Source organism: Haemorhous mexicanus, chromosome 12 (genome assembly GCF_027477595.1).
Source record: "Haemorhous mexicanus isolate bHaeMex1 chromosome 12, bHaeMex1.pri, whole genome shotgun sequence".
NCBI lineage: Eukaryota > Metazoa > Chordata > Aves > Passeriformes > Fringillidae > Haemorhous > Haemorhous mexicanus.
In genome coordinates, this window is record NC_082352.1 from 16364089 (window position 1) to 16376110 (window position 12022).

At 56.2% G+C, this 12022-nt stretch overlaps 2 protein-coding genes across 5 annotated transcripts; one reads left to right on the forward strand and one right to left on the reverse strand.

Moving 5' to 3' along the window:
* Positions 1-85: 85 nt before the first annotated feature.
* Positions 86-6218, forward strand: ADGRG3 (adhesion G protein-coupled receptor G3). 4 transcript variants are annotated; one of them, XM_059857368.1, is made up of 13 exons: positions 86-811; positions 1248-1277; positions 1366-1525; positions 1606-1714; positions 2270-2410; positions 2499-2621; positions 2704-2743; positions 2826-2926; positions 3412-3524; positions 3654-3937; positions 4223-4316; positions 4717-5003; positions 5436-6218. In XM_059857368.1, exons 1-13 carry the CDS (start codon positions 730-732, stop codon positions 5549-5551), a joined length of 1680 nt encoding a protein of 559 aa, XP_059713351.1. In that variant the 5' UTR covers positions 86-729; the 3' UTR covers positions 5552-6218. The 4 variants fall into 4 exon arrangements, with proteins under 4 accessions (XP_059713351.1, XP_059713350.1, XP_059713349.1 ...); XM_059857367.1 differs by having other exon boundaries at positions 1248-1525; XM_059857366.1 differs by having other exon boundaries at positions 86-1525.
* A 514-nt stretch (positions 6219-6732) lies between these two features.
* On the reverse strand, positions 6733-11509 carry LOC132332959 (uromodulin-like). The gene is made up of 9 exons (XM_059857696.1): positions 11399-11509; positions 10513-10579; positions 9845-10012; positions 9064-9269; positions 8380-8540; positions 7943-8188; positions 7618-7777; positions 7195-7339; positions 6733-6870 (listed from the first exon to the last, which is right to left on the reverse strand). Exons 1-9 carry the CDS (start codon positions 11420-11422, stop codon positions 6770-6772), a joined length of 1278 nt encoding a protein of 425 aa, XP_059713679.1. The 5' UTR covers positions 11423-11509; the 3' UTR covers positions 6733-6769.
* Positions 11510-12022: the final 513 nt, after the last annotated feature.

Below are 12022 nucleotides of genomic sequence, written 5' to 3' on the forward strand. Positions count from 1 at the left end.
ATCCATCTCTCATCTGGGTTGTCCCATTTCTGGGGCAGGACCCAGCACTTCACCCTGTAGGATCCTGCTGAGGATAGTGGGACTGATACTGGTGCTCCTGGCAGAGCACTGGCTGCCTGGTGCTCTTGGGGTTACGGAGGGAGGTAGCACGGCTTGGGAAGTCTCCAGGGACCGTCACTCCCCAGCAGAAAGGGAGGCTGGTGGAGCACAGGGGTCCGAGGAGGGAGACATCAAAGGATGGGAATCATCCCCTCAGTGGCTGTGGGGCCAGGCAGAATCTGGCTGTCCTGGCTGTGCCTCTTGCAAACACAGCAGAACATTTCCCATCCCACCACCCCCTTCCAGCTGGCTGCAGATCATCCCCCTCCACCCAGCTGGGGCAGGAAGGGGACGTTTCATCCTGGAGGCTTGTGGTGCTGCCCAGTTTAGGATGAGGATGCTAAAGCATTTGCTGGGCTGGTTAGGGCCATCAGCCCCTGGGCAGGAGTGTGGGGAGAAAGGGAAAGCAAAAAGCCCTGAGCTGGTGATGGGCAGGAGCTGGGCAGAAACGCTGCGGCTCCAGCGGTTGCTGCCATTGCTGAGAGCTGGGACAGGAGGTCACTTGCCAGCCCACAGGAAGGCGTGAGGCGCTCTCATAAGGGAAATGAGGAACAGCTCTTGCCTCAGAAGTGACCACAAGCCCTGGGGAGGAGCAGAGCTGCTGGGACAAGGGGAGCAGAGCGTGGTGGGATGGCCAGGGGTGGCCAGGAGACCCCACAAAGTGGCATGAACTTGTTCCTGGGCACTGTGCTGCTGCTCCTGCTGCTGCCTGGTGAGTGGCATCCTTAGCACTGGGGGTGCATGGGCTTTGTGGGAAGGTTTTCCCATGGGAAGGTGTTCACCAAAAGACCAAGTCGGGATTTCATCCTGAAATGTGGACAGGCCAGAGGGGAGCATCCCCACAGGGATGTGCAGAGGTGAGCACAGTTGGGGGCTTAGTTGCTGGGGGCTTTTTAAAAACCTGGGATCAGCAGTCCAGGGTCTCCTTTGTGAGATCCTCTGGCAGGCTGGACACGGTGGTTTTGCCCTCACTACCTCCGATCCCTGTCCAGGTGTTTTTGAAGCCCATGTAACTGCAGGACTGTTCCTTTAAAACCTGGCAGCTGCCAGACTCTCCTGCCTTCCCCTCCCCTTTCCCTCTGGACAGAGGGAGGGCTGACCCTAGATTTTGGTGTTTCCCCCCCTTTCTCCATATCCCCCTCTTCCAGATGTTGCCGAAGGACAGGACAGCTGTTCCGGTGAGTGTCCCCTCCCATTCCCACCCTTGCTCCCACAGCCCACCCAGTGCTGTGGTGCCCAGTGGTCACCTGCTGCCACCCTCCCCAGACCTGCATCGGGGTGATCAGCACCGTGAGTGCTGCAATGTGGTGCTGGAGCAGCAGAACCCAGGCAGCAGCAGCCGAGTGCTCCTCCTGTCCCAGCACTGCCCGGAGCTGTGGCGCTCCAAGAGCCGCGCCTGTGCCTGCCTGAGGGAACACTGGCTCAGGTAGGGGCAGGGCTGGCCAGGACAGGTTTGTGGGCTCAGTCCCCATGTCCCCCTGTCCCACAGCCCCCCTTGTCCCACAGGCTGCTGCAGTCAGGGCGGCACAGTTGGATGGCTGGGCTCAAGACTCTGCTCCTCAATGTCAGCAGGGCTGTCACCCGTGATGTCCTCATCACCTTCTCCCCCACAGAGGTGAGGTGTGCCCCTCCCTCTCCCTTGCTTGGAAGGTCCCACACCTTCCAAGCATCCCTCAGCCCCTGCCCCAGGGCGTGGTGTGCCCTACTGTGCTCTTCCTCCTCCCTGTGGGGTTGCATCATGGGCCTACATCAACTTCAACATCACTTGGCAAGGAGCCACTGAAATGGTGCTTGGGAGGAAAGAGTCCTCCCCAAGGAGCCACCCAGCAGACGAGGTGGTCGGGGGAGTGTGAGGTAGGAAAGGAGGAGAGACAGGTGAGGCCTTGTGCCTCCTGCCCACCCAGAGGCTCTCCCAGGCTCTGGGTGTCCCAGGGGATCACGTGTGGGTGATGGTGGGTAGGGAATCTGCTGGGTCCCACTCCCAGCTCTGCCCCCATAGATGCCAAGTGCTGGGAATGAGGTTTTCCCCTTCTGCCCTCGGGGCTCCTGCCAATGTTGCTGAGCAAACCCACCTGGGCAGGGCTGAATTTGTGCCTGGAGCGAGATTGATGGGTTCTGAACAGAGATGTGACCTGGCAGCAACAACCTCAAACTCTGTTCTCTGCTGCAGGGCCCCAGCAGGCTGAACACCACAGAGAAAGGGAAGGCAGGTAAAATCCACCTCCCCAAAGAGATATTCAAGTCCCTGAGCAGCCAAACAGTGCGTGTGGTGGTGACAGTCCTCAATATCCAGCAGCTTGGCATGTTCAAGGTACAGGCTGGCACTGCCAGCATCCTCCCTGCTGCCCCCAGCCCCTGCCACCCACCAGCTCAGCCTTTGCAGGGTTTCCCCTCCACAGGAAGTCAACCAGACAGGGCAGGTCCTGGACAACACCGTGGTGGGCATCACGGTGGGAGAGAGCAGCATCTCGGGGCTGCGGGAGCCCGTGCAGCTCACCTTCGCCCATAGGGAGCTGCCCCAGGTGAGTCGGCCCTGCTTGCCCTCCCCCTCCCCTCCAGTGCCCCTCCCCGGGGCAGGGGCTGACGCTGCTCTCCCCCATGCAGGGCGTCACCCCCCGATGCGTGTTCTGGGATGGCAGCAAAGGTGCGTGCTGCTCGGGGCAGGTGTGGGGTGGGGCACAGGCGCTGTCCCAGCGCTCACAGCCTCTCCCCCGGGACTCTTGCAGGGCAGGCAGGAGGCTGGCGCAGCAGTGGATGTGTCACACAGCCCGGGGACAAGGGGACAGTCTGCTCCTGTGACCATCTCACCTTCTTCACCCTCCTCCTGGTGATGATCCCACTTCCTGCAGCTCCTGCTTGTGCCCTGGCAGTGCTGCCTGCACACTTTTGTGGCCCCTTGGGTGTCATGAGTAGCCATACAGGGACAATTATAGCTGTGCTCAGGCAAGGCAAGGTACCAAAACCGAGCCCAGCCCCAGCTCATGAGGGCAGCAGCAGATCAGCTGAGCAGGGCAGGCTGGAAAAGCCCCAGCTTTGTGCAGGCTATGGCAGAACAAGGCTTGAGGTCCCAGATCCTGGTGGAGACACCCAGGAGGGTGCTCACAGTGGCCCACTTCACCCACACATCACCCCACTTCAGAGCATCTCTTCTGAGCCAGCACTGCCCTGCTTCCTCTGAAGATCTTCTGGGGGCTGGTATGGGGTCTCTGCAGCAGCCCACTGGGCCTACCAGCCCCATGGCTCTGGTACCTGCAGTCAGGTTTTCTAGGCTGGTGCAGGGGCTGTCTAACCCAACATCTGCTTGTTTGGCAGAACCCAGCTCTGGATGGCTCCACAGCAAAAGCTTTGATGGTTGTTGCCACTGCTGGCTGTGGGGTAGCCATGGCTTTCTCCATCTTCACCATGGCCTTCTGCATCTTCGTCAGGTGGGATGAGCCAGCGCTCCATGGGGGCTTGTGAGGCAGTGCCAGTGCCTCTCATGGACCTGCTGTGCCACAGCACAGGGCCCTGCTCACCTGTGACCCCTGCCCTTCCTGGTCCCTGTGGGGACACAGGTGCAGGTTCAGGTTTGAGGAGACCGTCCGCACCAACCTGGGGCTGCACGTCAACCTCGTGGGCAGCCTGCTCCTCCTCAACCTGGCCTTCCTGCTCAACAGTGGGCTCTCTGCCAGGACCAACCCAAGCACCTGTGGGGTCCTGGGGGGGCTCACCCACTACTGCCTGCTCTGCTGCTTCACCTGGACGGCACTGGAGGGCTGTCAGCTCTACCTTCTCTTTGTCAAGGTCCTCGGCACCTACATCCACCACTACCTGGCAAAGCTGTGCCTGGCTGGCTGGGGTGAGCAGCCTGGATGAGAGATGGGGGGTGAGAGGGGCAGTGGGAGGTTTGGATTGGATACTGGGGAAAATTGCTTCACTGAAAGGGTGGTTAGGTACTGGAACAGGGTGCCCTGGGCAGTGGTGGAGTTACCATCCCTGGAAGTGTTCAAAGATGTGTGAATGTGGCACTTGGAGACATGGTTTAGTGGTGAATCTGGCAGTGCTGAGTTGATGGCTGGACTTGATGATCTTAAAGGTCTTTTCCAACCTAAACAATTCTGTGATTGTGTCTCTCTTCTTCCAGGCTTCCCTGCTGTCGTGGTGGGAGTGGCAGGAGCTATTGGCAGCTACGGACAATACAGCATCCAGACCATGGACCACCAGGTCATAGCCCACCTGTGCGTGTGCCACTGCCCACAGGGCTGAGGTGGCCCTTTGGCACAGGGAGGGGCAGCTCAGTCCTGCCAGGAGTGCAGTGGTCAGGGATTGCACTCATCTGCTTTGGCTTTGTGCCATGCTTCTGCTTCCTTAATTGTGATTGCCACACATCAGCCACCCCCAGCTCTTATGCTGAGCCTCCTCAGTCATGCCTGCAGCCCTCCAGGTCATGGAGGGATGTCCAAGGTCCACCTGGAGCTTGTCCAGGCTCCCTCCCAGCTGCTTAACACGAGGGCAGTGGATGCCCACCATTGTCCCCCTGCTTCACCCTGCCTTGGAAAAATCCCACCAGGGGAAGCTCCCATGGGTGCTGCTGAGGCTAGCAGGGCTGCTGGAGGCACCATGGTTGTCTCTTTTCAGGTGCTGGATCACTTCCAAACATCTTCTGGTCCACTACATCACCAACTGTGGCTACTTTGGCCTCATCTTCCTCTTCAACATGGTTGTCTTTGGGGTGGTGACCCACAAGAGCTGCAGCTTGCAGGGCACTGGGGCAGTGCCGGGACACCGTAAGCCCTGGAAGGTGGCTCTGGTGGCAGCAGGGATCTTCTGCCTGCTGGGAGCCACTTGGGCCCTGGCATTCCTCACCTATGGCATCTCCTCCGCAGCTGTGCTCTACCTCTTCACTGTCCTCAACTCTCTCCAAGGTCAGCACTCACTCTGAGCTGGGTTCCCTGGTCTTGGGTGGGGAAGATGGAGGAGGCAGAAGCCAGCCTGACTGTGGGTTGACCAGGGATCCCAAGGCACCAGTGTCTTCCCAGCACTGTCATGCCCTTCCTTTTGTCAGGGCACACCAAGCAGCAGCTCCAAACCACCAGCATGGAGCTGCTCATGGTTCCCAATTACTCCCTCTCCACCCGTGGTGGTTTTCCTCCAAGAAAGACATTCCTTAGCAGAGAACTAGGAACATTATCCACTCCCAGCCAAATGGTTCATGTGAAGGAGGTGGTGGTGGGGGGGGGCAGGAGGGAGCTAAGGGAATCTCCTGGAAGTGGAGGGAAAGTGTAATTAGCATCCTGGCAAGATCCTTCCCTATGTCTCCTCCTGCTGCTGAGTGTTTTGTCTTCCTTTCCCTGCAGGAATCTTCATATTCATCTGGTTGGTCATCCTTTACTACCCAAAGACAAAGGAGACCACTGGTTCCCTCTCCTACATCATCAGACATGACAAAACCACCACAGCCTCCCAGGACTAGCTCCTGGCTGGAGCAGTTCCTGGCTGGAGCTCTCTCCCTGCCTGTACCTGCATCCACTGAGAGCAATCCTGGCAGATGCAGCTTCCTCACAGAGGGAGAGACCAACTAACAATGCCTCAGTTTACCCTTCAGTGGGCATGATCCACCTCAGCAGGGCTCTTTGCTTTGTCCCTTTCACTCCTGGTGGGCTGCCCTGGGCAAGGAGCTCCACAGATGATGCTTCTGCAAACTCCCTCCAGGCTGCAGCTCCATGGTCTGGAGGGGGCCCTGATCTCATCCCCAGGGCACAAGGAGGAAGCCCACAAAGCACCTGCCTTCATCCATGATGGAGCCATCACCCTCTTTGCTAGAGGTGGCTTTTGGTGCTGAACCAGCCCAGCAGTGAGATTCCTGCCACTGGAGGGAGAGGATTGTGAGAAGTTTGCATCTGGGAATCAGTAAAAAGAAGAGGAAATCCATGATCTTCTTTGCAAAATGTCTCCTTGCTCTCTGGCAGAGATCTGCTGTGTGTCCTTCCTGCCAAACAGCCTCTGGGGCCAGCAGCAATTCCCTCATGGACATGGTGCTCTAGCCAGAATGCATATACAGCTGCCTTGCAGGGCAATGCTGTCTTCTCCTGATCTGTGTTTTGGTATTAAACCCCTCCCAGCTGTCTGAGCACTGTGAATTTAGTCTTTAATACCTACATTATTGTTTGTTATTTGCTTTATATTAGGGATGCATAAATGGGAAAAGTCTTGCTGGCCATTTGCCATGAATGAAAAGAGAAATGTTAAGAATGAAGGGAGAAATCACTGTGGATGGGTGCACACACACACACACACACACACACACACACACACACACACACACACAGCATGAACAAAGCAGCTCTTTCTCTGCTAACGCTGCCTTTGTGTGGCACAGAACTATGCCAAGACCAGCTTTGGTATCGAGACTGGGGTATTTCCATCTCCCCACATGCCAGGGTGACTCTGTGGGGAAGAGGGAAGCAGGAGGAAGGGCTCTCCCATCCCTGGGTACATATTCTGGGTTTAGAGACTTTAGGCCCGCAGGAGAGAAGGTCCAAGAGATGCTACAGGGAACAGAAGCACTGTGATGCACCTCATCCTTCAAGGACTGTTTGGATCCAGCCATTATCCCCTTCCCCAAAACACCCCAAAAGACACAGCAAGAGCCTCTCTGCTCCTGTCATGTTTATTGGGAAACAGCTGTTTCCTAACCCAATCTCCGCCCCACGCTGACGGCCGCAGCAGCCACGGTGAGCACGGCGAGCACACCCAGCAGAATGAGGGCCCTGGAGAGCCACGGGCTGGGTCCTGCCAAAGAGGAGAGAGACTGGTTGTATCTGGGTCCCCTGAGGCAGCTCTGAGCCCTGGTGAGGTATCTCCTGACTGGGGATAGATTCAGGGAGGTCATATCCTGTGACAGGCAGGAGCCACAGGAGCTGGGGGTACTTTGGGATCCTGAGGGCACTAACAGGACTCGGTCACCTCAAATGGCCTCCACCCACCCCTGCTGCCTAAGCTCAGCATGCATGCCTGCTCTGAACCATGCTGCAGGTGGGCTTGCCCCCAGCCCTGCTCCTGGACTGCTGCTTGGATTTCCTGGACTGACCTTGGTTTCCAGGAAGACATACGTACCCGCTGGGTCCTGCTGGTCACTGCTGGAATGGTGGATCTCTGCTCCTGAGGAAGGAGCAACCAGCAGCAGGATGGGCCCGTAGGAGACAATCCTGTTGTAGTCATCTGCCAGTGCCCTCCTGCTCCTCCAGTGCCTGGGGCATTGCTGTCAACAAAGCCAAAGGAAGGGTGATGGGAGGGCAGGGGAGGGCACCCTGCACCTGGGCCGTCCTGTAGCTCTCTCTTCCTTCCCCAGAGAAGAGGGAAAGGAGATCTCTGGTGGGTTCAGGTCCCTGTACCTTTGGTGCTCAGGGCTCCTGATTCTGGAGGTGTTTACTCTGTGAGGCACCCAAAACCAGAGCAGAGCCCCTTCTCCAAGCAGAGCCAGCGAAGGGAGGTCCCACAGCCACCCAGGGCATGGTGCAGCCCAGCAAGGGAGCTCACCTTGGCACAGGGCTCCGGGCTGTCAGGAACACAGAGCTGCACACGGCAGTGCAGGAACACCTCAGGGTAACCAACAAACTGAAACATCTGGAAGCTGAACTTGGCAGTGGTGCTCTCTCCAATGGCATTCAGATAGGTCACTGTCTCGTCATGGGGACACCTGGGACATGGGGGCTGGATCAGCGGGTGGCAAACGAAGTGGAGCATCCCCGCCTTGGATAACACATCCCATAGGGAATGAGTGCAGCCCACAGGCCTATTTCTGTCTAGTCCTTGGCACACTGTGGTGCAAGGAGATGGGATATGCTGGGTTCACTCCCCTCACCCCTGCTCAATGAGCTTGTGCTGCGTGTCCTGGTGCGGATCCGTGCTCGGCGTGGCCCAGCAGTCCAAAACACTCAGCAGGAAGTACTTGAGCTGGTGCTGCCCTTCCATCTTCAGCAGGACATAGAGTGTGTCCGTGAGGGGGACAGACACACTTGGCAGGTGATAAGGCTCAAGGTAGGAGGAGGACTTGTAGAGTCTCATGCTGACATTGAAGTGTCCTTCTCTGACCACAAGCTGTACCAACCTGAGAGGAAGGACAGGATGAGAGCTCACAAACAGAACAAGGAGGTGGGAAGGACATTGCACAGGTGAAGCCACCATTGCTCTCAGAGCTCTCTAGGGCTCCCCAGGGTCTTTGCAAATCATCTCACTGAATCTACTTCTCTCCAAGCTCAAAGACACCATGTCAGCAGCCAGGTGAAGTGGGACACTCACTTGTCAACAGCGGTGAGAGCAAAGGGCAGCCTCACAACCTGCTGGTAGGCGTAGATGCAGGAGAAGTGCACCTCCAGCTGAAAACTGCGGGAGATCGTGGCCCTGGGCACCTCCTGCTCCGACTCGATGGCGTTGGAGTACGAGACATGGGAACTGTTTTGCTGGAACAACACAGAAATCAAGATCATGACTAAAGCCATACACAGCTGCAAATTCAGAAGGCACAACTCAGCTGTAGCTGCTCCAGGCCTGGATATCTGCTGGGCTTTCAGCCTGTGTCTAGGGGCTGCTGGCACAGCAGTCAGGACAGTGGGCACAGGTGGGCACAGGGCTCTTCTGTGCAGTGCAGAGCTCGAGCACCTTGTCTGCTCCCTTCCTGCTCCATGAAGTAAGTCAGGGACCAAGGGTATAGGGCTGCAGACTTCACAGGATGTCTCCAGAAAGCTGAGGGCTGTTACCAGTGCACAATGAGACTTCCAAGCTCTCCTAAATAAGACAAAATGGGCTGCCAGCAGGGGTTTGGTGGAGGCAGAAGAACTTTCTGACATCCTCAGGGAAGACTTTCAAAGGGAATGAGAACTTTTCAGCACCCAGATATAAAAGCAAAAACATTTGGGGTTGCCCTTTGCCATCCCACCTCACCATGTCTGTTTCTCTCCTGGCTTTGGAGCTATGGATCCTCACCTGGATTACTGATCCACAGGCAGTGTGGTTTTCACCTGTGAGAATGGCTGCAAAAAACAGCTCACCCTCTTCTTCCTTCTCTGAGACCTTGCATGCCTGGTTCTTCAAGTGGACAAGCTCCAGCGGGATTTTCAAGAGCTCAAACACCTCCTTCCTCACCATCATCTTCATGTGCTCTTCCTCACAGGCCAGCTTCAGCACCACATCTGGGGGAAAAAGCCATCTGCAATAGCAATAAGGGAGAGGCCTGAAGGAGCCCTAGGCCAGCTGGAGGGTGGCACAGTCCCACTGAGCTCAGCAGCCTCTCATCCCAGCTTTGGTGCAGGCTGCTGTAGGGCTCTTCAGAGACACTGGGCAGAAGACAGGCTGGTCCCTTTGGAGGGCTGTCCACAAAACCCCCACAGTGTGTCTAGGGCACCAGAGAGACAGGGACCCTCTCCTTCAGAAGAAGAAGACAGAGTTTTTGGCCAGTGTCTTCACTGTATCTGTGCCAGGGTGCATCTGCTTGTTCTGAAACTGTGAGGCAGCTGTGCCCTGCAGCATGCCCTCCTACACCATGGCACAGCCAAGGAATTCAGGCTTTTGGGGAAGAAGAAAATGGCCTGTGGCTGGGTCTTGTACGAGCACATAGCCAGGAGATGGTTGTAGTGGTGCAGAATGCACCTGAACCTGGAGCTGGGATGTGCTGCAGGGACAGCAATGGTAACACCAGTGCCCATCTCCCTTCCCTCTGGTGCCCATGGACAGACTGGGGAGGGCTCACCAGCATTCCCAGCCCTACCTTGGCAGAATTCCCCTGTGAAGCCTGGCTTGCAGCTGCAAACTGGTCTGTCCACAGGCACCTGGCACTGCCCCTGGTGCTGGCACGGGTTTGGCAGGCAGGCATCTGGGCTCCTCTTGACACGGAGGGCAACCCCTGGCCTCAGGCCATGGGTGCTGGCCAGCTCACCTGCAGCAAAGGAAAGGCAAGAAAGATGAAATGCAGCAAGAATATCTCCCTGATGAGAGATTTGAGAACTCACCCCACTGCAGGAAGCTCTGCACAGCTCTCAAGGGCTGAGATCCTTGCCTGGAGCCAGAGCAGACACATCTGAGGAAGAACCTGCTGCCTCAGCTTGCTGGGAGGCTGTGAGACCTCCTCAGCCTGGCTGTAATCTGGACCAGAGCTAAGGGGCCTGTCACTGTCACCAAGGAGCAGGGTGGCACATTGCAGCACCATGGGTTACACACCCTTCATGGCTGGGGGGGACAGCCTGAAGTTTCTGCCTATTTTGCTGGCTCCTGGACCCCAGTTCCTGCCTCTCTGAGCCTTATTCTATTGTTCCTCTTTAGCAGCCTTCAGCAGTGTGCTGAATGAGGAACTTGAACATGGATCAGGTGAAGGTTTGGCATTTCCTTTTCATACTACCCATCCATGACCCAGCAGGGACAGAGCACAGGGAGACTCACTCTTGTTGCCTTCACAGTCAGCCAGGCAGAGCACAGAGAGCAGCAGCAAGCCTCTCACAATCCTTTCCTGGAAAAACAAGCAGGCTCTGGATAACTTGAATTTGTTGTCATGCTCACTGGAGATGTTTGCAGTCATTCAGAAAGGCTGAATCCTCAAGCATTGGTGCAATAATTTCTGTTCTGTATTTCCATGAAGCAAAGTAATTTCCCATCCCAAAGGGCCAGATCAACCTTCCCCCACCAGGCTAACACAGGGGTCAAACACTATCCTGAATTTAGCTATTCCAGAAAGGAGGTGGGAGAAGCCAGCCCTGGGACCCACAGGGATATGCTGGCAGTGATAAAGCCACATTTCAATGGCAATTTGAGTAAAGCTGCACAGTTGAGGCATCAGTCTGGGCTCCCCAAAGAGGAAAGGAGTTACCCTCTTCCCACTACAGCACTTTTGAAGATTTAGGATTTGCAAAAGGATCCTCCCTGTTCCAGTAAATCAGAACTATAACAAGGAGACAACGGGATCATAAAACAAACCCAAAGCTTTGAACACTACTAAAATTAGTGTCAAAAAGACAATCTCTTCTGTTGGTACAGATAATGCATTTCTCAAGAGAAATTATTGGGACAGTGCTGGATCAGCCCTGGACACCAGATACTCCTTATCAGAGATGTGGATGCTAGTCAGCCAGGACTGGTGGCTGGGTGATGCTCTGTCAGTGCTGAGAGCAGGGCAAAGCCAGTGCCAAAATCCCCCTCACACAGCTCACTCATACCCCCCCTGCACTGACCCTGAGCAGCTGGACAGGAAGAGTTAATGTCCGCTCCTTGACCAGCCATCCTGAGAGATCCATCCTGAGAGATCCCCCCACCTTGTTCTGCCCCTGCTCACCATTGCTGCTCTCTGCTCCTCCATCCACCGCTGCCCCGGTTCCTTCCCCTCGGGGGTGGCTCGGCGCACCGGGGCTGCTCCGTGCCTCCCGCTGGGTGCCTTATATCGCCTCCCGACAGCTCATCGCTCTCCCCCACGCAAACACGCAGCCTTTGGGATTGCACAAGAGCCTGCTGAGCATCCCTCGGGGGCCGGGGAGGAAAGGACTCTCAAAGTCCGTCCTCCGGCACGGATGGCCGTGCCCATGAGCCCACAGCTTGTGGATGCTGACCCAATTCACAGCCCTGAAAGGGTCCCAAACAGGGAGTGTCAGCAAAACTCTCCGGAATCCGGGGTCTGGGCATCCAGCTGGTTTTGTGGTATGTGTTTTTGATGCAGCAATAACAACAGATACCACAGCAGCACACGCCAAGGCCAGATAACTTTGGGTGCTGAGTACAGGCAGTTTTGGAAACACAACATATATTTCCCTTATCTTTTTTTTTTTTTTAAATTGACTTCTGGTATTTAAGAACTGCTGAAAAGTATTGGTGAGAGATGGAGGATCCTACCCCACTTTGTTTCATATCCAGATGTGAAATGCACCTGCAAGGACTGAGTCCAATTCCTAGTCCCTGCACAGGA

Excerpts from the sequence above, each read along its gene's own strand:
- ADGRG3 (XM_059857366.1), top strand. The coding sequence starts at position 1,248 with ATGTTGCCGAAGGACAGGACAGCTGTTCCGGTGAGTGTCCCCTCCCAT. Across the intron at positions 1,526-1,605 it reads CTGAGGGAACACTGGCTCAG|GCTGCTGCAGTCAGGGCGGC; the intron begins GTAGGGGCAGGG and ends CTTGTCCCACAG. Across the intron at positions 2,927-3,411 it reads CCTTCTTCACCCTCCTCCTG|AACCCAGCTCTGGATGGCTC; the intron begins GTGATGATCCCA and ends CTTGTTTGGCAG.
- LOC132332959 (XM_059857696.1), bottom strand. The coding sequence starts at position 11,422 with ATGGAGGAGCAGAGAGCAGCAATG. Across the intron at positions 8,189-8,379 it reads GCTCTCACCGCTGTTGACAA|GTTGGTACAGCTTGTGGTCA; the intron begins GTGAGTGTCCCA and ends CCTTCCTCTCAG. Across the intron at positions 7,340-7,617 it reads GCCCGGAGCCCTGTGCCAAG|CAATGCCCCAGGCACTGGAG; the intron begins GTGAGCTCCCTT and ends CTTTGTTGACAG.